The sequence below is a fragment of the Stegostoma tigrinum genome, chromosome 13, assembly GCF_030684315.1.
Source record: "Stegostoma tigrinum isolate sSteTig4 chromosome 13, sSteTig4.hap1, whole genome shotgun sequence".
NCBI lineage: Eukaryota > Metazoa > Chordata > Chondrichthyes > Orectolobiformes > Stegostomatidae > Stegostoma > Stegostoma tigrinum.
Genome location: NC_081366.1, coordinates 16,023,169 through 16,047,882, shown reverse-complemented (window position 1 = coordinate 16,047,882; position 24,714 = coordinate 16,023,169). Strand labels below are relative to the sequence as shown.

The 24,714-nt window shown below is 41.7% G+C and overlaps 1 protein-coding gene across 1 annotated transcript in view; it reads left to right on the top strand.

Annotated features, from left to right (window-relative positions):
• LOC125458075 (coiled-coil domain-containing protein 69-like) overlaps positions 1–24,714 on the top strand; it is a 51,478-nt gene that overhangs the window by 10,311 nt on the left and 16,453 nt on the right. Inside the window, exons 2-3 of the mRNA XM_048542945.2 lie at positions 16,255–16,321; positions 24,048–24,259. Coding sequence (XP_048398902.1) covers positions 16,255–16,321; positions 24,048–24,259 — 279 coding nt within the window. The remainder of the gene's footprint in view (positions 1–16,254; positions 16,322–24,047; positions 24,260–24,714) is intronic.

Genomic DNA, 24,714 nt, shown 5'->3' with positions numbered 1-24,714 from the left:
AGTCGTTCACAGTAGGTAAGTATTACAGAATCATACAGTTCAGAAGAAATCCTTTGGTCCGTTGAGTCCTTTTTGGGGTACAGATTTCCTTTCCTAAAGGATATTACTGAACCAGATGACTTTTAGACCATGGTGCATTTTGAACTCAGTCAGCAACTCAGCCTCTTACAGTATGATCTGCCATTCAATAAAATCATGGTGAATTTGTAATCTATAGGCTAACCATAAATATGGGTTAGCAGCTTTCTGTTGCAATTCTTTCAGGATCAAATTTAGGAAAGTGGAAAGGACTGTGCACTGGACCATTGTCCTTTGAGGGTTTGTCCCATCAAAGAAAGCCACGAGAAGGAGCCATTCTGAACAGTAATTGAAGTTAATGCAATGCTAATTTTTGTTTTCTCAATTCATTCTTGAGAGTGCAGTTGGCAAGGGCAGCATTTATTGATCATGAGGAAGTGGTGGACCACCTTCTAAAACAGTTGTAGTCCATGTTATTATACAGCGTGGTGCTGTTAGAGGTTGAGTTTCAGGATGTTAACCCACTGATAGAGAAGGAATGTAAGTGTCCTTCCAAGTTAGGATGATCTGTGTGACTTGGATGGGGAAATGCAGTTGGGATATTCCCATGCTCTGAGGGGGATGGTCAGTGGCTGGCACTTGTCTGGTGGAAAGGAATGAGGCTGTTTTGTCCATGTTTCCTCATCTCTTGGCTCAACAGGGTGTCTGTGGCACAGTTAGTGGCGGCCCTACCTCCAAGAGAGGAACTCACGTTTCAAGCCGCACTGTTGGACTGATTGGCTGTAGTGTTCATGAATGTTGACGACAAGGTTCAGCAAGTTGATAATCAGTCTACTAGCCTTTCCAACATTTGTCGCTATCCTCCAAAGAGGAAAAAAGTGAGTGTGAGGATGTGAAAGAGACAACCAACAATTAGCTGAATTAATTTTTGACAATTTTACACCAAAACAACCTGTAGCAATATTAAAGACTGTGGGTAGCAAAACCAGTTTCTGTCAACATTATCTTACAAGTCACATTGAAAAATAACTTATGAGGCTACAATGCACATTAAAGGAGGTGTTCTGAGGACTGGAAAGCAACAGTGAATAATTTGGCACCACAATTGTTTTCAATCTAGACTTGCATAAAAGGATATATGAAGCAACCTCACTCCATGTAACCACAAGTGTAAATATTTCTTTGTTTCCAAGCAATGAATTTTCAATTGCCTCTGTTGAGTTGATAGCATGTTTGTGCACATTCCTGCTTTGTGATTGTGTCACTGCAATGGAATTGCGTTTAGAGCCCCAGAGAGAAAATGGCCTGACAGATTGAAAATTGGTGTTTCCATACAATTGTGAAGAAATTGGCCTGGATTTCCATCCTCCTTCCAGCAGGAGGACAGTGCAGTGCTTCTGCCAGCTGATTTGACACTGCTGAATCCTCATTCTGGTTTGCTGGATCAGAGAAAATCATCCATGCGTAACAGTCTCCAGCAGAATCCTGAGCCCAAGAAGGAGTGGAAGTTAAAATTGTGGTAGTGCAGAATACCAGAAGTGAGAAAGTCAAAGTTATGGTGAAGGAAGTGCTCCAAAAATCAGGAATCTAAGGTGAGGATTTAAAAATGGCACTTTGTGGTACTAAGGGAGAAGAGTCACCACTGCACTACCCTCCTCCAAAGTGACACCTTTTGATCTTACATCACCTACTCAATGAATATTTCCACTTCCATTCCGGCAGTAATGAAAGGCAGGGAAATCATGCAGGCTGCGACTCTCTGCCTCTTCGCCGTCATTTGCAAGGGATGGGAGGAAGGAGCGAAGGGTGTACATGTGAAAGTCTGTTAAGATAAGGAAGCAACCCAATTATTTCCCTTTTGGAGGGCCACCAATCCAACATTGGCCACTCCTTCAGCTCTTTCTGATCCTGTGGGCACTGTTTGCTCTTTAACTTCAGTATCCTCTTTTCTGGTGCAGTGGTTCATATTCTTCTTGAATTCTCTGGCTTTACTTCGTCTGTTGTACTGTCCCATTTCAAGCTGAGCTGTGCAGAAAATGCCTCTTCTCTTCACGTGCAAAGTTAGAAGCCTTCCCTTTACAAATACAGCATTGCAGCTTTATGTAGGAATGAACTGCAAATGTCCTATGTAATCAAATATACTATCATCTTAGGCATACATTTACACGCAAAATTAGAAGTATCATGCAGCCATCTTCTACATCAGAGAGCTGATCATATATAGAATTGGAAGCAGTTGTCATGGAGATTTAGGCATTGGTGCCTGAGCTTGTATATATAGAAATTTTCTGCCCATTTATATGTAGACAAATGTAGGCCCCCTACATAAAGAAATGGGGGAATGTATAATAGAGGACAAAGAAATAGCTCGGCAACTGAACACATACATTGGTTCAGTCTTCACGTAAGAGGATGCAATGAGATACCAGAAAAGTTGGAGAATGCAAGATTTAGTGAGAGGGAATAGTTGAGGGAGATCAGTATGACCAGAGAAATGGTGCTGGGAAAATTAATGGGATTGATTACAGCTAAGTCCCCAGGGTGTGATAATCTGCATTTCAGAGTACCTAAGGAAGTCGTCTGGAAATAATGGATGCATTGGTGGTCATCGTCATGGGCTGTATATACTCTGAAACAGTCCCTGCAGAATGGAGGGTGGCTAATGTCACTCTAACATTCAAAAAGGGAAGTAGAGAGAAAACAGGGAATTATAAACCAGTAGGCCTAACATCGGTAGTGGGGAAAATTATTGAATCCATTTTCAAGGACTTTATAGAAGAACATTTAGAAAGTGGTGGCAGCATCAGACAGAGCTAGCATGGATTTATGAAGGGGAAACCATGCTTGATAAATCTGTTGGAATTCTATGACAATGTAACTAGTAGAGTTGAGGAGGAGGTTTATTTGGATTTTATGAAAGCAATTGACAAAGTCCCAAACAAGAGGTTATTGTGCATGATTAAACCACGTGATTGGAAGAAGTGTATTGATATGGGTAGAAAACAGGTTGGCAGAGAGGAAAGAGTAGAAATTAATGCTTCCTTTTCAAATTGGCAGGCAGTAACAAGTGCTGTGCCACAGGAATCGGTGCTGGGAGCTCAGCTGTTTACAATATATATTAATGATTTGGATGAAGGAACAAAACGTAACTTCTCCAAGTTTGCAGATGACATCAAGGTAGGTGGGAGGGTGAATTATGACAAGGATGCAGAGATCCTTCAGTGTGATCTGGACAGGTGGGTGAGTGGGCAAATCAATGGCAGATGCAGTGTAATTTGGATAAATGTGAGGTTATTCACTTTGGAAGCAAAATCAAGAAGGCAGATTACTAGCTGAATGGCTGTAAATTGGAAGAGGGGAGTGTGCAGCAGGACCAGAGCGCCCTTGCGTACCAGTCACTGAAGGTAAACATGCAGGTGCAGCAGGCAGTAAAGAAGGCAAATGATATATTGGCTTTCATTGTGAAAGGTTTTAAGTACAGGAGCAAGGATGTGTTGTTGCAGTTATACAGGGTCTCGGTGAGACCACACCTGGAATATTGTGTGCAGTTTTCACCTCCTTTTCTGAGGAAGGATGCTGAAGGGAGTGCAGCGAAGGTTTACCAGGCTGATTCTAGAGATGATGGGACTGATATATGAGGAGATATTGACTAAGTTAGTGTTGTTTTCACTGGCATGCAGACAAATGAGGTGGGGGGGTCCTCGTAGAAACATTGAATTCTTAAAAGGCCAAGACAGGGTAGTTGCAGGGAGGATGGTGGGTGTAACCAGAACCAAGAGTCACAGTCTGAAGATTCAAGATAGCCAATTTAGGATTGAGATGAAGAGACATTTCTTCACCCAAAGAGAGGTGAGCCTGTGGAATTCATTACCACAGGAAGTAATTGATGCCAAAACATTGAATGTATTCAAGAGGTGATTATATAGAGCATTTGGGGGTGAATGGGATCAAAGGTTATGGGGTTAATGCAGGATTAAGCAATTGAGTTTGATGATCAGCAATAATCATGATGAATTGCGGAGCAGGCCTGAAGGGCCGAATGGCCTCCTCCTGCTCCTATCTTCTATGTTTCCATGTTTCATCACACGCGTAAGACAGTGGATGCAATCAGACCTTGAAAGCTATGTCATCTGTTCCAGCTTGACTCCAAAGGCTGTCAAGTTCTGGGACAGTTCCTCCTGTGGTTGCCAAGGTCACTAAGCTTCTATTTGAATATACTTGTCATTATTGGACACTGTCAGCAGGATGTGTGTTCGGTTATGAATCCTATTGGACTGCATGGATCGGATGGAGCAGTGGTTATAGGTAGTGAGAAGTTTCCAAGAATAAGGAAGTGTGATCAATGGCAGTTTCAGGAAGGTGGAGACATCACGGGTACAGTCCTGGATGGTTGACTGTAAGGAATTGTAGCAGAGGTAGGCAGGTGATGCCTGTGGCTCATCCCATCTCAAACAGATAAGTTGTTTGGTATATTGTTGGGGGGAGGGGCGAATGGCGTCTCGAGGGTGTACAGCACTGACTGTCAGGTTTCTGGTATGATGACTAGCTCTACTATAATGAGGGGTATGTCAGGTTCCAAGCAATCCATTGTAAATGGAGACTGTCTGGCTATTCTGGGTACAAACAGACTGACATTTCTGAGGCCCTTAGCAAGACGTCACCAATAGTGTGTTGCCTCCCTTGGATGTCTCTGAAATGAGGAGAGTGACAATGAGGAGGTTGTTGTGCATACTGGTGCCAAACGTGTAGGTAGAGAAAGTGATGAGGTCCTGTAGAGAGAATGCAGGAAACTAAGGATGTTAAAAAGCAGGACTTAAAGGGTAGTAATATCTGGATTACTCCCTGTGCCATGTGCTAATAAGAGCAGGAATAGGAGGATAGACCAGGTGAAGCTGTGGCTGAGGAACAGGTGCATGGGGAAAAGATTCACATTTTTGGGCCATTGAGATGTCCTCAATGGTAGAAATGACCCTTTTAAGCAGGACAGATTCCATCTGAATTGGAAGGGGACCAATATCCATGCAGGGACATTTGCTAGTGCTACTCAAGAGGCTTTCAACTAGGAAGAGGGTGGCGTGTGGGGTGGGAACGAAAGTGATAGTGAGAAAAGAGAAAATGTTGGGGCTGGTACAGTAGATTAAGTGAAGCAAAGTAAATAGCCAAGGCAGATGAGCTTGGCAGAAACTGAGATAAGACTGATAAATCCAGATACATTTTATTTCATTTAAGGGGCATTTTTGGTTAGGGATAACATTACGGCTGTACTTGGAGAGGATATTCCTGGGAGATCATCCAGTGGAGTTATATGGATGGAATTAAGAAATAAAAAAGGGATGATCACCTTGTCGGGATTATATTATAGCACCCCCCCCCCCCCCCCCCCCCCCAGTTTAGCTGATGTGGTGCCATGATTTAAGAAAGGTAGGAAGGAAATGCCAAGGAATTGTAGATGAGTGAGCCTTGCATCAGTGTTGGGTAAGCTTTTAGGGAGGATTCTGAGGGACAGAATTTACATATATTAGGATTTGTCAACATGGCTTAGTGTTTGGGAAATAGTGTCTCACTAACTTGATTGAGGTTTTGGGGAGGTGACATAGTTTGATGACGGCAGAGTGGTAGACATTGTCTGTGTGGACTTCAGCAAAGCGCTCAACATGGTTCTGCATGGTAGTGTGGTTAGTAAGGTCAGATCCAGAAGGAACTAGCCAATTGGAAACAAAATTGGCTTGAAAGTAAGAGACAAAGAGCGGTGGTAGGGTGTTGCTTTTCGAACTAGAGGCCTCTGACCACTGTTGTGCCACAAGGATCAGTACTGGGACAACTGCTTTTGTCATTTTATATAAACAATTTTGATTTGAATATTGGAGGCATAGTTAGTAAATATTTCAGATGACATCAAAATAGGTAGTGCAATGCATAGCGAAGAACATTGTTTCAGAGTATGACCTTCATCAGATGAGTCAATGGCCAAGGAGTGGCAGTTTCAGTTTAATTTAGATAAATGTGAGGTGTTGCATTTGGGAAAGTAAACCAGGGCAGGACTTATACAGTTAATGGTAGGGCCTGAGGAGATGTTACCGAACAAAGAGACCCAGGGTGCAGGTGCATAATTCCTTGAAAGTGGAGTGCCAAGTAGACAGGGTGGTGAAGAAGGCATTTAGCATGCTTGCGTTCATTGGTCAGAACATTGAGTATAAGAATTGGGATGTGATGTTGTAGCTGTACAGAGCTTTGGTGAGGCCACTTTTGGAAAACAGTGTACAATTCTGGTTGTCCTTCCAGAGGAAATAAGTTGTTAAACTTCAGAGGGTGCAGGAAAGATATTTACAAGGATGTTGCGAGGACCGGAAAATTTGAGCTATAGGAAGAGGCTGAATAAGCTGGGGCTATTTTTTTTGCCTGAAATGTCAGAGGCTGAGGGGTGACCTGAGAGAAGTTTTTTTTATAAAATCGTGAGGGGCATGGATAGGGTGAATAGCCAAGGTCTTTTTCCTAGGGTGGGGGAGTTCAAAACTAAGGGGCATCGGTTTAAGGTGAATGGGCAATGATTTAAAAAGGTCAGAGGGGTAACTTACTCATGTAAAGTGTAGCGCTGGCATGGAATAAGCTGCCAGAGGAGGTGGTGGAGGTGGGTACAATTGCAACATTTAAAAGGCATCTGGATGAGTATATCAAAAGGAAGGGTTTAGACAGAGATGGGTCAAATGCAGGCACATGGAACTAGATCAGATTGAGATGTCTGGTTGGAATGGACAAGTTGCATCAAAGGGTCTTTTTCCATTCTGTATGACTCTACATCAATTGAAGGGACATTTCCTACTGCTAACAGAAGAAACTGATCCTTTGTTACTTTTTCAGTGAAAGAAAGACATCAGCTAGAAGGAGTAGAGATAATGGGAACTGCAGATGCTAGAGAATCCAAGATAACAAAGTGTGAAGCTGGATGAACATAGCAGGCCAAGCAGCATCTCAGGAGCACAGAAGCTGACGTTTTGGGCCTGGGCCCTTCATCAGAGAGGGGGAGAGGGGGAGAGGGGGATGGGGAGAGGGTTCTGAAATAAACAGGGAGAGAGGAGGAGGTGGACCGACGATGGATAGAGGAGAAGATAGGTGGAGAGGAGAGTATAGGTGGGGAGGTAGGGAGGGGATAGGTCAGTCCGGGGAGGACGGACAGGTCAAGGGGGTGGGATGAGGTTAGTAGGTAGGAAATAGGGGTGCGGCTTGAGGTGGGAGGAGGGGATAGGTGAAAGGAAGATCAGGTTAGGGAGCCAGGGATGAGCTGGCCTGGCTCCCTAACCTGTTCTTCCTCTCACCTATCCCCCTCCTCCCACCTCAAGCCGCACCTCCATTTCCCACCTACTAACCTCATCCCGCCCCCTTGACCTGTCCGTCCTCCCTGGACTGACCTATCCCCTCCCTACCTCCCCACCTATACTCTCCTCTCCACCTATCTTCTTTTCTCTCCATCTTCGGTCCGCCTCCCCCTCTCTCCCTATTTATTCCAGAACCCTCTCCCAATCCCCCTCTCTGATGAAGGGTCTAGGCCTGGAACGTCAGCTTTTGTGATCCTGAGATGCTGCTTGGCCTGCTGTGTCCATCCAGCTTCACACTTTTGTTATCTTAGCTAGTAGGAGTTTGTATTGCTAGTTTCTTGGGATTTGAATGCTTTGATATGCTAATATGACCGAGTGTGGAGAAGGGAAATGGCTACCTCTTTGTAAACCCTTCAGTTGGTTGCAACATGGATTTTAAATTACATCTACCACGCTGCCATACTTCACTCCAAAACAAATGTAGTTTGTTCGTAAACTAAAATTGAACAAAGAATGAATTATAAGACTTCATGAATGAAAGGAAGAACTATTTTATTACTCGCTAAGTATGAGATAAATAATGAGGATGCAATATTATAGATAGACACAAACATGTTTGAAGTTTTAAAAAGTAGAGTATCCAATTCAGATTTAAAGATAAAAGAAAATGCAGTTTAAAAGTCCCTAGCAGGATCTTGAGATGTAGGTTTTAACTTGAGATCACAGTTGTTTAATTGATGTCTTGTATCCTCAGCAGCATTGAATATTGCAAATCTTTGGCGATCTCTGTGACTAGATGATTTTTTTCCAATTTGCCTTAATATTGGGAGTTGTGTCATTTGAGCAAAATTCCAAAAAAAAGGCAAAAGAACAGGGTTTTTCTAGTGCCTGTTAAAAATCCATCTTTCTTTCTCAGTTGCTCTGCCAAAGTAATTACTTGAAATACAGTTCATTTGTGTCTTTCTGTGTTGGGGCTCATTATTTTCCAACCTGGATGATTTGCAGACAACTCTTTCATCTACACCATGTTAAACTTACCCATAAAGGTGTAAATCAAACAGGAGGTACATATCTAAGCTAAAATACCTTTTGAAAATGTTAATTTCAGTTCATACTGCCTTTGTTTATCTTACCTTCATTTCAGGAAGACAGATTAAATTGAGGTCAGCTGTTTGCACTGACTTAAAGAAACTTGTGTTTCATTTTTAAAATCATCCAAGAAGATCCCAGGTATTGAAATTGGATGATTGAATTCTAAATTGATATTTTTAACTATAATGACAAGACTTCAAAATGTAGAAGCTTCTACATGTAACAGATTGTGATAGTAAATGAACTTCATTGGGTGACTGGTGACAGATGTGATTGTTGTTACTAAGTTAGAGGCAATGTGGTGTTCAAGTAACGGTGTCTGATGGATTCCAGTTGGGCTATAAGGGCTTCAGCAGTAAGTCTGTTTGCACGGGCTGGCTTGTTTTCAAATAGTATTTGGTCAACATCAGTGCCAGCTGCTTTAGACTGTCCTTCTGGCTATGGATCAAAAGAGTTCGAAGAACTTTGTTTTTTAAATTCAGCTCTCAGTTATAAAATTTTGGAGAAAACCAGCTCAATTGCTGTGAAGAGTTGGTGAATTTAGACATCTTCTTTCAAATTTATTTATTTATTTGCGGGATGTGGGCAATGCTGGCTGGCCAGCATTTATCACCTGCCCCTAGTTGCCCTTCAAAGGCTGGTGGTGAGCTGACTTCTTGAACCGCTGCAGTCCATGTACTGTAGATAAACCCACAATACCCTTCGGTGGGGAATTCTAGGCTTTTGACCTACCGATGCTGAAGGAACAGCAATATACTTCCCAGTCAGATGGTAAGTGGCTTAAAGAGGAATTTGCAGGGGGTGGTGTTCCTATGTCTCTGCTGCCCTTGTCTTTCTAGATGGAAGTCGTTGTGGGTTTAGAAGGTGCTGTCTATGAATTTTTGGTGAATTTCTGCAGTGCATCTTGTAGATAGTTGCAGCGGTGTGTATTGAGCATAGGTGTGAAAGGACTGGATGCTCTTGGATGTGCCAATCAAGCTAGCTGTTTTTTTTTCCTGGATTAATACCAAGAGAACTATTGGAGTTGCACCCACCCAGGCAAGTGGACAGTATTCCATCATAGTCCTGACTTGTGTCCTGTAGATCGTGAGCGGGCTTTGGGAAGTCAGGAGGCGAGTTACTTGCTGCAGGATTCGTAGTTTCAAAACTGCTATTGTAGCCACTTTATTTATATGGCAAGTCCAGTTGATTTTCTGGTCAATAGTAACCCCAAGAATGTTGATTTTTGTATGGGATTCAGAAGTAGGCACATCATTGAATGTTAAGTGATAGTGATTAGATCACCGAGCATTTGTGTGGCTCAATTGATGACACAACTTGACCCTCAAGGATTAAATATTTGATAGCCCAGGCCAATAAAGGGTAAGGTTCTAGATAGAAAATCGTGAATTTTGCAATTTTCTCCCTAATAATTCAGTTATGACTGACCTATACCAAATCCCATATGCACTCCATTCTTTCACAGATTGGGAGATCATTGCTCTCATCCCTACTTAAGAAAAGAAAATTACCAAATACTGTTGGAATCTGAAAAAAAAACACATACAATACTGGAGAAACTTAGCAGGTTTGGCAGAATTTGTCGAGAGAGAAACCGAGTTAACATTTTGAGTCGGCTATAACCCTTTTTCGGAACTGATTTTGAAGCAGAATACACACACACACCTTAATTATTACATTGCCTTAAATGGCCTTAGAAAGTGCATATAACATCTTAACCATCTGTGTACGAATCTTACAACCAGCCTTGTTTGTCTAGACTTATAACAGGGTAGTAGGATCCACAGCAAAATACTCGGTGAGCTAATTCTGTCCCCAACTCTGACTGATTATCTCATGGTCAGTCAGCACTCAGCACATTAATTCCTTTTAAGGCAAGACTTCAGCTGCCATCTGGAAGAAAGTTTCTCCCATTGTCACCTGTACCGGGGGCTACTGTTGGAACTGCACCTGGTGTCCTATCATAAAATGCCAAAGAGAAAGTTAGGTGCGGGTGTAGTGCTTGGGCCAGGCCGGAGGGCTCCAGGGAACAGTGCAAGGTGGTTCGAGGGCTGGAATAGACAGGCTGCAGAGGAAAGGAATGAGTGAGGAGATGATGGGGCTGTTATGGAAGCAGCCGCCTTCACCTTTTACCTGCCAACAATCCATGCAGTGAAAGCTTCAGGATGGAAAGCTTCAACACCTTTGATTGTTCCAGAAGTGGATGGACTTCCCAATGACTCTTCCATTACTGGCTGCAGTTGGAGGAATGGCTTTGTGGGTTTGTGGTTGGCACAACTCTGCAGATGCTCCACCAGCTGGGGGGATGCTGCCAAAAGATCATGCCCAATTGATTGTTAGATGGGGGCATCTCTGGCTAGGACAGCATTTGCCCATTCCACAGGGCAGTTGAGAATCAACCATATGTCTGAGAGCCCTGAGTTGCATGAGGATGGAAGATTGCGTTTTAAAGGGCATCAGTGACCCAGGTGGTTTTCCACAACAATTAGAATTAGAATTAGAATCCCTCCAGTTTGGAAACAGGCCCTTCGGCCCAACAAGTCCACACCGACCGTTGGAGCATCCCACCCAGACCCAACCCCTTATAACCCACCTACACTACACATCCCTGAACACTACGGGGCAATTTAGCGCAACCAATCCATCTAGCCTGTACATCTTTGGACTGCGGGAGGAAACCGGAGCACCCGGAGGAAACCCACAGAGACATGGAGAGAAGGTGCAAACTCCACACAGACAGTTGACCAATGGTGGAATTGAACCCGGGTCCCTGGTGCTGTGAGGCAGTGATACTAACCACTAAGCCACCGTGCTGAAGTGGCGGTTACCATTAGACTAGCTTTTTTAATTCTTCATTTCCTTAAATTAATTTCAAACTTTGCTGTCTGCCATGATGGGAATTGAACCCATGTTCTCAGAATATTAGGCTGGGGTTCTGAATTTCTAGCCTAGTGACATTAATACTATGCCACTATCTTCCTTTTTGAGCCTACAACGGACAAGACGAGTAATTGCCCTACATATATCATCTTGTGTATGCGTAAAAGTATGCCCACGGCAAATTTTGCAAATATGTAATTGATATCAACAGCCCTTACTATCTTTGGTCTGAGGCCATTGACCTGGAAGCCTCAAGATAGCCCAAAGACACTCATCTCCCTCCTGTGTGATTCGCAGTCTCAGCTGTTTCTCACTGACTGACTGTTTCTTTGATAATCCAAACAAGAAAACAATTTGGCCTTTGTTGTAAGTTTCATTTGGGTGTATACATAATGTGAAATGCCATTTACTGAAAGTGGACAGAGCTTTGTAACTGTCTTGTCTCTGCTGTACAACCATATATTTATTTGTGTCATTTAATCTCCTCATTCTACTGTTGTTGCAGTTGGCTTTTACACAACTGATATTGGGAAGCTACTGCAGGCAGTGCAGAGCATTGATGGGCACAAGTGACAGTTTACAAGATATATGGACATTCCAGCGACAAAGGCAGTTTCCAAATCAGGCATACAGAGCCAAACTTGGGCCAAGAAGTGGCCAGACATTTACAGCATACCATGTTGCATGTTGAAGATGAATGTCTGCATTAGGGCTGTAAATGTCTGGGGTAAAACTCCACACACACCTTACAGCTGTAGATTTAATGTCAATTAGTTCTTTTTCTTTATCTTGTGGCTCTTTTCACCGGAGCATCGTATGCATTTTAAACTTGTGCAGCACCGTTTGGAAGCCCTGGTCTACAGGAATAGGCTTGTTAAAAGTAAGCAGTGCCTTTTAGGTTTTATCAAAAACAGAAGTTGCTGGAAAAGCTCAGCAAGTTCAGCAGCATGTGTGAAGAAAAATCAGAATTAACATTTCAAATCTGGTGACCTTTCCTCAGAACATGTCTTCACCTGATGAAGGAGCAGTACTCCGAAAACTTCTAATTTCAAATAAACCTGTTGGACTATAACCTGGTGTCAGAAGCCACACGACCTTGTCCACCCCAGTCCAACACCAGCACCCCCACGTCATGAGACGCACAGCCAGCTCGCACTAATTATTGTAATGAAGCAAAAATTGTATATTTTTGGCCATTGGCTAGCTTTGCACCACAAACAGTATGAAACAATCAAATCTGATTCTTAATGACTTGGTGCAACATTTCGCTTTTTTAATTTGTGCCCATCAACAAAGCCAGGTGCCTTTTCAAATTCATTCTGCTGGTAATATTTACCTGCCTAAGTTAACCAACACAAGGTCAAAATTTCCTGGAAACAGAAGCAAATGATTCAAGCAACCCAATAATCACCTAAACTGTACACAGTCAGCTTCGGGCACAGTGAACTGGTTTGCTGGCCTACAACTGCTGAATTGGCTGCCCGTCATTTACAATGCGGATGTTGTTTGGAATTGGAAAATCAAGGCTAATATCTTCCAGAAGCAGAAAATCACAAGACTGAGCATCTTTTGTGGGTCTTCCACATTTAATGTTTGTGCCAATGTCGGGTGATGACTGGGACAGTGTGACACTGATAGATTGCTGACTCAAGTGCATTGTTATTGTGTCAATTTCCAAACAGCCCAGATCCAGCTGAGATTTTCCACATGAGGCTGCCTGTGTGTCAACAATCTGTAATGGATGGGTAACATAAAAACTTACAACATACTTCCTTCTACAAGGGTAGATGTGGTCTAGAACTAAAACCAAGAATATAATGCCTTGTCCCCAAACTAGGTTACATCTGTGCATGCAGCTGTTGTAGCATAATGGGAGCAGTTTGATTTTTTTTTCATTGCCACAAGAATTTGCTGTTTACTCAGAGGCACAACAGATTCTTATGACATGAGGTTTAATGCGCATGACATTTGTAGGGCACAGGGAAGGTGGGAGTGGAACAGTATTGAAGTGGCATCTTGATTGCTACAAACTGTAATTAGACAAAGGACAAATTTACAACTACACTACCAGCATTGGTCCAAATCATCTTTATTCGTCTCACATCTTCCAAGATGTAACTTGCCTATATGTAATTGCTAAATGGCTCTGTGGCAGATTTTCGGTTCGCACAGGGAATGGATGTCCTTCCCGATAAAATGTGAAAAAATGAATAATCGCTGTGTTCCACAATTAATCAACAATTTGAGTACGAACCCACAGTCTCTGTGCCTCATGGTAATGCTGTCCCTGCAGGCAACCTTGTCAGCCTTCATGTGTAGCCCACTAAAACTTTACAGGATGAGATTCCTCAAGCTATCATGATGGCAGTGATCCCTGGCAGTCACCTTCATACTTGCCTCATACATACACTCCCACAGTTCTATGATACATTCATATAATCCATACAGTACAGAAGGAGGAGGTTCATCCCACTGAGTCTGCCCTGACACTCTGAATCAGACCCACTCCATCCCTGTAACGCTGGGCTTTTTATAATCATGGCTAAGCCACAAATCCCTGAACACTGTGGGGCAATTTTTAGTTTTTACATGGCCAGTCCACCTAAGCTACATATTTTTTGTGGGAGAAAACCCACGCAGACACGGGAAGAATGTGCAAACTCCACGTAGACTGTCACCTGAGGCTGGAATTCAAGCCTGGTACCTAGCAAGGTTGAGGCAGCAGTTCTAAACACTGAGGCACCAGGTCACCCCTGGACTCCTCACTCATTCTCACAGAAATATAGTAAGTCAATTTACCTTTTACTGCACCAAAGCCAAGTCCTATAATGTGCCCAGTGTCACTCACCTTACCTGGCACCTATATCCATGCTTTCTTTATTAAGATGGAAATAATGCCTTATGCCATTGCAGAAAGAGAACCTCCAGTGTTTCAGTGACAGCCTGGAGAGGGCACACAGGGATACACGTTGAACTGTGGGGTGTTCATGAGCATTCCTCTGTACTGCTGATGATTAGATGATTTGGTTGCCTTTTCTCAGGCCTGATGTGTGAAGAATCAAACTGATTTACTCGTGGCTTTGAGTGCTTCAGGACCACTGAGACTGAAAAGCTGTGCTTGCTGCCAGATTTCAGTGCCTTCCCCAGCACTGCACACTGCCATTTTCCACTAGACCCTCCCTTATGTCACAGGTTATCAGCATTCCCTTAGCATCTCACTGGCATTTGTCTCTTTTGTGCTTGTCCCTGATGCGACCTCCAGCCGTTTGCTTGGAGTTCTGCCATTTGGCCTTAATTAACTGACTGTTGCATGACTACATGATTCCAATGCTTCGCTTGCCACCCACATCACTGGCTATTGGATGTAACAAGGTGTAGAGCTGGTTGAACACAGCAGGCCAAGCAGCATCAGAGGAGCAGGAAGGCTAACGTTTCGGGCCTAGACCCTTCTTCAGAAATCTAGGCCTGAAATGTCAGTTTTCCTGCTCCTCTGATGCTGCTTGGCCTGCTGTGTTCATCCAGCTCTACATCTTGTTATCTCAGATTCTCCAGCATCTGGAGCTCCTACTATCTCTTATAATGGGTTTGTTCATTTTTCAGCCGGTGGAGTGAAATATAGCCTTTAAAATAGAATTAATAGTCTTTATGCCAAACTGAGGCGGTGTTGAAAAATGCGTGTAAAAAGAGCTGATTCATCCGTTATCTGGTCATAACACGTCTCATGTAAAAACTTTTAAACCAACATTTATGCCTTAATAAACCTTGTTTGTAAACAGACGATGTATGGGAAGAGTGTATATGGCGGCTGCTGACGGTCAAAATTAGTGGGAGACAGGTGGGAATGACAACAAAAAGTGCCTCAACTTTGCTTGTGGGGCGATTAGGGTGCACTTGTTCCATAAATGCTCTTTTTTTCTGACTTGCTTGGTCAGCTGCTTCAAACCCCCAAATGCAGCCACACTTATGTCAGCCTAGAAGGAAAACTGCAGATTCTGTCCCTTTTAGAACTTCCTGAAAATGGTATTTGGGTCCTATGAATTTAATAATCCCTGAGGTGGATAAATTCATTTGTACTTCATCTACTGCCGTAAGGCATCATCTCCCTGCAGCACCGAACTGGTGAATACTAAACAAATGGGAAAAGTTCAGGTTCCAAATTAATGAACAGCCTTCTTATTGTTAGTTGTCCCCCTTTTCTAGTTTCGTTCGTGGTTTAACCAAATTGAGTACATTGTATTCATACCGAATTGACCCAATACAATGTAATAGTGAGTGAATTTTACTGAGCAGTTGGAGTTATGGATGAATATGGGGAAGGATTCCCAGTTGTGGAAGTATGATCAAAATGTCTGTATCTATGTGACTACCATGCATGTGGCAGACATGGGTGGTTGAATTGAATGAAACATATTGCATATATATGGCACACAGTGACTGCTATCCTTTTGGAAAGTGTCAGGAAAGAGGTCTAGATTTAAAAGCATTTCACTTGAGTCAAACGTTGAACATGTCAACATTAGGATCCAGGGAAAGATTCTGGGGACATGACACTAAATCTGTTCTAGTTAGACAGTTGACGTGGACTTTATGCACATTATGGTGGTCAGGTTAGGTTTTTGTTTCTGTAAGACCAGTAAATGTGCAAGATTGCACCATTCCTGTTAAAGCCTCAGCAGCACTTGGGCATTGCTCCTGAATTCTGTCCAGGCAGGCAGATAGGCAGAGGGATGGTGCAGAGCAGATCAGAAGGTGGTGAGAGGGAATGACAAAGGCAAATTCAAATGTGTGTGGAAGATTGTAGTTATTAAGAGAAAGAACTTTATCTGTTGGCTTTCTATCGCTGCATCACATAGATCCTTCTGAATAAATCTGAATGAATTACTTTCAGTTTTCTTCTTAAAGATTGCAAAGTATATGGAATGAGTAAATAACTCATTTTTAATTTAAACAGAAAGAATCTCCATCAAAAGAACACCAGGAATTTCCTCAAGAATTAGCAGCGCTTCATGAAGATGGTGGTAAGAAACCGACAGTGATTTTAATTGGGGCAATTTTGTCATAATACAGAGAGATCATCTTAAACTCTAGAACATAAGAAAGAGGAACAGGCACAGGTCATTTGGCCTTGTGAATCTGTCCTGCCATCCAGCAAGATCTACCTCAGTTCACCTTCCTTCATTCCCCTTAATTCCTTTGGCAGCCAAGAATCCATCAGTGATGCTTGAATATCATTTGATGGGCTGAAGCTCTAATTTATGACGATTCCTGTGATTTAAAATTTATTCAAAATGCGCTAATGGGACTTTCATAGTTTTGAAGCTAATTTGTTCAGATGCTTTCAAAAGGTCTTTTGATAATATTGTCTAGATGCACAGACTGCCTGTTGACCAAAAATAGTGCTGCCGGTGGGTGTGGGGTAAGTCATTCTCTGGGTGATCTTAGCTGCAGTTCTGTACAGCGATGGAAACCAGTGAAATAAGGAAACATAGGAAGAGGTGTGGAGCAGTAAAGAAAATTAATCAGCTCTGTCGGAAAAGCATCTGTCATCTCAGGAAGATGTTTCTTTGCCAACTCCAGCATATGTGTTGAAGTAATGTAGGACCGTTTCTTTGTAAAACTGCTTGCCTTTCGTGTTTAAGTAGCCTGTAGTGTTGTTTGACAATGTAAATTTTTACTTAATTTCTATGAATTGATTGTGTGTTTTTTCATCTTTGGACTCAGGCCATTGGTTTAATGGTGCTATATTATGGTCAAGCTGCTGTATTTGGACTATCAGAATCATAAATTCAGCACAGAAACTGCAGTCTATAATTGATGGATAATGTACTCTTTTTCCCAAAATTGCCAATTAATCATTTGAGGCCTGGAAGCTTTTGATTGAAAGTGCAAATTGGAATTGTACTGGAATACTGTGGATCCCATCACCAGGATCAAATGCGGGCACTAGTTCTGTGTGGGCAGGTAGTGAGACTACAAAGGGGTTTCCATTGGTGGCAGCCAATTCACAGACCATTGCCAGGACATCCATCCCACTGAGTTTAGACTGCCTTGCGACACATGAGCCCGGTCACATGGTTGGCAGAAGCATTATTTAGAGGTGGTCACTGCTGATGCAGCAAGGAGAGGGAGAAGACCCATCCAGATTGAGACACCCTTGGTAGGCCACCAGAAGAAGTGTCATGTGTCAAAGGCAGGTGGGTCCCATCAACTGAAGGATTTAACCTCCTGCAATGATATCAGAGCATCCGCTGCTGCTGTTGGGCCCCTCCATGGGCTATGGATCCTGTGGAAAGTGAAGGGGCAGAGCATAAAGCTGCCTCACTGAGATTGGTGGATTCAATGAGGGGGAGGGAAGGCCTGCTCTGACACTGCAAGCAGGACCATGAGGTGACCAATGAATTACCTTTAATTGAGTTGGAACAAGCACTGCCATTATCACCTTTGGTAATACCTCCTGATGGTGAAACTATGTCAAAATCCTAAATTCCCTCCTCTCTTTTTATTATCCAGTCATATAATTTCTACAGTGTGGAAACAGGCCAGTTGGTCCAACAGGTCCATAATGCATGTCCGAAAAGCATCCCAGCCTGGCATTTTCCCTTTAACCCTGCATTTCCTGTGGTTAATTCACCTAACTTACACACCCCTGGACACTACAGGGAATTTAGCAAAGGCAATCCACCAAATCTGCACATCTTTGGACTGAGGGAAGAAACCAGAGCACTTGATGGAAACCCACAAAGACATGGGATAACGTGCAAACTCCACACAGAAAGTCGCCTGAGTGTGGAATCGAACTCTCGGCCCCTAGCACTGTGAGGTATAGCTACCACTGAGCCACCGTGACACCCTTTACCTCTATCTTCTACCTCCTACCTCTGAGCCCATCTCCAAATCAGTGGCAAATTCCCTGCCCTAAAGTCTTATTCCTTTTCAAGCAGTTAATTGTTGATGAGTTAAAGACTATCACTGCAACAATATTAACCAATATTTCTAGGGAATGATATCGAAGCTGAAGAGTTCAAGAACAATACTAATTTTCTGGGCCTATTGCAGTTTACTCTGCTGTAGCTAAAGCTGGCCCATTTAAGCCTGTGCCAACATCAACAAGCCAAATCTGATTTGATTTGATTTATTGTTGTCACATACCCAAGTACAGTGAAAAGTTTTGTTTTGCATGCAGTACAGGCAGATCATAATATACAAGGACATACAGATCAGAGAGTGTTTAGACAGAGCGAGGCATACAAGGTATGGCTGCACAAGAGGTACACAAAAGCAAGTCAACATTAGATTTGGAATTAGAGGGGCCCATTCAGAAGTTTAATAGCAGCAGGGAAGAAGCTGTTCTTGAACCTGTTGGTATGTGTGTTTAAGCTTCTGTATCTTCTGCCTGATGGAAGAAGTTGGAAAAGTGTATTAAAAGGATGGAAGGGGTCTTTGATGTTGGCAGCCTTTCCACAGCTATGAGCAGTCTGGATGGAGTCCGTGGATGGGAGGTTGGCTTGCGTGAGGCCTGAGCTGTGCCCACAACTTTCTGTAGTTTCTCACTGTCCTGGGCAGAGCAATTGTCGTGTCAAGCTGTTATGCATCCAGATAGAATGTTTTCCAGGGTGCATCTGTAAAGGTATGGACATGCCAAATTTCCAAAGCCCCATGAGCCTTCTTGGCCCCATGAAATAAATACAAGCTTCCCCCAATGTTCCAAGGCCACATTAATTTGTCTGCACCATGCACTGCAGTATTCAGTGTTTAAGAAGGATACAAAGACTGTGCCAATAATACTTTGAATAAGTACAGAAATTATATGAGGTGAAATTGGTCTACAGATCAATTTTCCTGCATTCAACAACTTTGTATATTCACTACAAAAGCAATATCTGTACAGGAACTGAGACTTAAAAGAAAAATTACTTTGATCACAATGGTTAGTAATATCATAAATACCTTCAAATCCATGTAGAAGGTGACCAGGCAATTTCCAACTTTCTACCTGGTTTACTGCCTTGGAATAATCATATGCTAAATCTTGCAAATTCATTTATTGGTTTGGCACCATTGTTTTAAAATATCAATCAATCAATTAAATAGACTGATATCTGTCTCTTCACAAAACCTGAACTGCAAGCACTAAAAAACATTAGATTGGCAGCACTTGCATTTGGACACTGCTAAGTGTCCCTTCTGGGAAAGGGAGTAATTTCCTCACGATAATGGAAGAAAATGGTGTTTCTATAATGTAGCATTTGAAATGTGTGGTCACTGTTACTTTCACCTGAGTTTATTGAGTGCTACTTAGCATCATTGCACCAGTAAACTGGATAAACAGACTTAAATATGAGCCGACTTTTTTTTACCATTAGCATTTTATAGACCCTCTTTATTCTCTCACTTTGATTTTATTTATTCACATTGAGTGTAAATATAGACAATACAGTTTTACATCATTGACAATTGAAAGGTTTGCTAAATTGTCTCAGCCGCAAAGGATAGCTGCATTTTTCAATGTTAATTCTCACTCTGTTATGTGATTATTCCTTGTAATTTGTCAATTGAATTCAGTTTATTATCTTCCAATTGATTTTGAATTTGTCACCTTCTGTACTCATTGAAATAAAATGGTTTGCTCTTTCATGAAACCATATTGTTTGGTTAGGTTTTGTCTACATAAGGATCAAATCATGCAAATACATCTCATCTTTTATAGAAATAAATCGTTCCAGAAAAATTCTGGTCATGCATTTAATGTGAACTACAGGCCATCTAGTTAGTTGAAATTCTGAAATTTCAGGAAAAATCAGATCATAAAATTATTTTAATATATAAAAAACCATTAAATTAAGCTCCTTTTTCGCATAAAGTGTTGAATCAAAGTATCCAAATTTTTAATGATTTTGAATCACATGACATACAGTTCTCTTACTACATCTAATACTCTTACATCAGAATTTTTGAGCAATGTTTGCTGTTTTTGATTGTGTTACTTCATGTCCCTATTTCATGGCTGAGTCCATTCATTTTGCCTTTCGCAGTTTGGTCATTTGGTTTTTTTTTCTATTTTCTCATATTTTTCTGCCTCTTCCTCTCTCTAACTCCCTGAAGGCTTGTTTTCACCTCCCCAGCTTTCTGTTCTCATCTCTCACTTCACTTCTATTGCCATCAGATTTAGACTTCTTTTGACTGAGTCGTGATAGACATTCAGATTGAAAAGTGATCAATAAATATTTTATTTACATTATACTTTAATAAAATTTGATTATTTACATCATTAAAAAAACCTAAACTTGAAACTGTGCCAAAAGGCTGAAAATGTGTACAGAGATAACACAGTGTACAGAAGTTGTGTATAGGCTGCTTTCTGGGCCAGCTGACACATATTTACAGCTAGATTCACTTTACCACAACAACTGAAAACTTGGTTCACTTTTTGTGCTTTGTTAATCTAAACACATTTAATAGGTTCAGGGCCATGTTGATAGGCACCGTTAATAAAAATGGAAGACAGTTTGGAGATTACAATTATTTGTGCAGCAGTTCAGAAATAACTGATGTGAATGAGTTAGAATATTAGTTTTGGCTTGGGAGGTTAAAAAGAAACATAGAAGTGTTTGGAGAACTGAACCCGTCCACTATGCTGTGTGCATTTTCGGCAGCAGAGCATCATCTCGTGGTAGATTGTGTGCATGAATTTTTTTTATAGGTGGGAAATGTTTGGATTGTGCCCAATATAGGTAGGTGATGCCTAGTGGTATTATTGCTGGACTGTTAATCCAGAGACCCGATGACATTCTGGAGACCTGGGTTCGAATCCTGCCATGGCAGATGGTAGAATTTGAATTCAATGAATATCTGGAATTAAGAAATCTACTGATGACCATGAATCTATTGTTGATTATTAGAAAACCCATCTGGCTCACTAATGTCCTTTAGGAAAGGAAACTTCCATCCTTACCTAGTCTGACCTAAATGTGACTCCAGACCCACAGTAATGTGGTTGACTCATAACGGCCCTCTGGGCAATTAGGGATGGGCAATAAATGCTGCCTAGTCAGCAATGCCCTCAGCTCCTGAATGAACAAAAAAAAAGCAGCCAATCCTTGCCCGATTGGCATATGACTGATAGTATCAGAGATAATGGGAACTGCAGATGCTGGAGATTCCAAGATAATAAAATGTGAGGCTGGACGAACACAGCAGGCCAAGCAGCATCTCAGGAGCACAAAAGCTGACGTTTCGGGCCTAGACCCTTCATCAGAGAGGATATGACTGATAGGTTTGCTTTAAAATATTGCAAACTGCACATACCAGTAAATGTGCTTAGAGCTTGCTCCTCAGTTATGAATAGATCCATCTTAAAGTGAAATCAATATTGCAATTTCTGTAGTTATTTTTGATTTGGAAGGAGTAGAATCACATAATTTAAAGCTGATCAGTGTTTAACTATCTTGTTAAACTACACAAAGGCTATAGATAATTAACAAGCTTGTAGTAAAGGTGTGTGCACAGGACATAGAAATTTCTCTCTGTCTTTACAATAATCGCCACCTGATGAAATTCTGCTGCATTTAACCCTGCTAATTTGGTGCAGCGGCATCATCAAATTCTCCCACTTGCATTCATGATTCAATGTCCCAGTCTCCGGAAGAGCACTGGCGTTTCATGCTGAATTGAAAATGTGGCCTAATGGAAATGTATTAGAAAGCCTGCTCTAAATGGGAATTATTTCTTTGGTCCTCCTCATCATCGGGAACTGAGACTCAATGGTAATTTTAACCTAGCTCATTGGGCAACAATACAATGGTTTTGATGGAATAGCAGTGTTATGCATAACCACCCTGTCCTGTTTCCAAGATAATGAAATGTGAGGCTGGATGAACACAGCAGGCCCAGCAGCATCTCAGGAGCACAAAAGCTGACGTTTCGGGCCTAGACCCTCTGATGAAGGGTCTAGGCCCGAAACGTCAGCTTTTGTGCTCCTGAGATGCTGCTGGGCCTGCTGTGTTCATCCAGCCTCACATTTCATTATCTTGGATTCTCCAGCATCTGCAGTTCCCATTATCACTGTCCTGTTTCCAGTTGGCTTTATTGGAGAAACCAAGGTGCAAAACCAGGACTGTATCTAATCCTGTCAGTTTCCCAATGGGAGAGTTGGTTAAAATCACCTTTTCCTAATTCCACAGAAAACAGGAATTGACTAGCATTAACGATTTTATCACAGTAACAAATATAGTGATCTCGCAATGCAGATAACCTCAAGCATTTAGTTCTGACTATAATACCAGACAAACTGACTCGATTTCATGGGGCCCAAACAACTATGAATATAATGTGGTCTGCATGTTACCTTTATAGGTTGGCTCACTTAACGTAAACCACAGAAATTGAGTTCTTGTTGAGACAGATATCTGAAGTTTATTAACAGCACCAAACAACTATTTACATTGCTGTAATATTACAGACTTGGGCTTAGTCGAAATTCTGTGTTACTTATGGTCCATGTACGCAAATTGAACATTGTAATTGAACACACCACATTGACTCCATTTCTCTCAGAAAGTGACTCAAGGTGAGATGGATACTTTTTACACCAGAACTTCACATGTTGTGATGCCAAGTAACTATCTTTAAAGGTGCACTGCTCAATTGGTCTGGAAGCTATGCGATAATACCAAAACCCCTTTCTTTTTCCTTAAAGGATGGGAACCCTTTTTCCAATAACATGTACAAGGATGTTCATAGATTGATACATAAGCCGTTTAAAGTGACCAGATCTAACCTTTTTACAGTTATAATGACTACTGGTGTACCTTTACTCTGCACTCTGCTATCTGCCATCCTAGCTGGATATATTTAAACGTTTGGGTGAGGTTGTCGATTTGCTCACCGAGCTGTCTTGTTCTTGGTGAGACGCTTCGGCTCCATGCTAGTGACATCATGATGTCCCCTAGCATAGTGATGAAACGCCTGAACGAGAACAAGCCAGCTCGGCGAGCAAGTCCACAATCTAGCTGGATACGTACTGTTTGTCAAAGACATGTAGTTGCTATCTGACATGATATTCTTAGTAACTGAGTCCTTGTTCTGTGTGATGGCTGGCTGATGATACACATTTGGATATTTTGTCTATTACTTTGCAATGTTGCTCATTACAACATTACGTGACCTGGCCCAGACACAACAATATTGGATCTTTCCATCAATCCATAAGGATTGGGTTTTGTTTGAGACCAATGTCTTGATCTTTACTAACAACACAGACAATTTACATTGCTACAATGTCACAGACTTACATATCCATGATCTGGGTTCTATTCTTGGTGTTATTACTGTACAATGCAAACATACAACTGACTGAACACACATAACACTCACTCCATTGCTCTAAAGAGACTGACTGAAAGCAATGCAAGTACTTTTATACCAGAATGTCACATGTCCTGTGTCATGTAACTGTCATGAAGTTTCAATGTCTTTCTGGTCTGGAATCTGTATTATAACAAAACAGTGTTAAATATTGAGCAATTAATTGTTATTCCTGCTGAATTTTCCACCACCATCCATTCAAAAGAAAGATCATCAGTCTTATTATTATCATTTGAGAAGTGAGGTGATTTTTTTGGGGCTTTGTGCGCATAAATGCGGCACCACACAGCCACTGGCAATGTTTTGCTATCCATTAAAATATCTTCTCCAATGGCTTTTAGCATTCAGTAATCACCTTGCTTTTTCACTTTCCTCCTTCAGATTTACTTGGAAATATTTCTGATCAGCTACAGAAGGCAGAAGCAGCCCTTCACGGGAAACATGAGAAAGAATTGCAAGGGATCAGAGAGGAGCACAAGACAGAACTTACACAACTTAAAGAAGATCTATGTTCAATTCACAGTGCAGAGAAAAAACAGCTTCAACAGATACATGCTGAGGATGTTGAGAAACTGAAACAGGAACTGCAAAAGGTTTGAGTTATGAATAAAGGCAAATCTCTTGAGCATATTTTCAGTTCATCTTACCGGGAGAATATAAATGACATAAAAATTTGTGTACAGAGGACATGGAAATGTATAGTCATTTGTTCCCAATTGTATAACCTCTCCAGGTACATTATAAGTAATCTATTTGCACTCATTGCCTTCTGACCTTTTGTGAGTTCACAGTTTTAATTGCCCATCATTTGTGACTGTGCCTTCAGTTGCCTAGGTCCTAAGATCTGGAACAGTGTCCCTGCAACTTTCTACCTTGCTTTCCTGCAGTTTAACCAAGCTTTTGGTCATCTGAATTAAAATTAAGAAAGAAGGAAGTGATTTGACAGTGAAGAAGTTGAGAGAGGATGTTTGGACTTTGATCAAGGGAATGTGTGTGAGAGCTGCAGAAGTGAACTAACTTAACTTTCATTTGTATAAGGCGTTTTGTT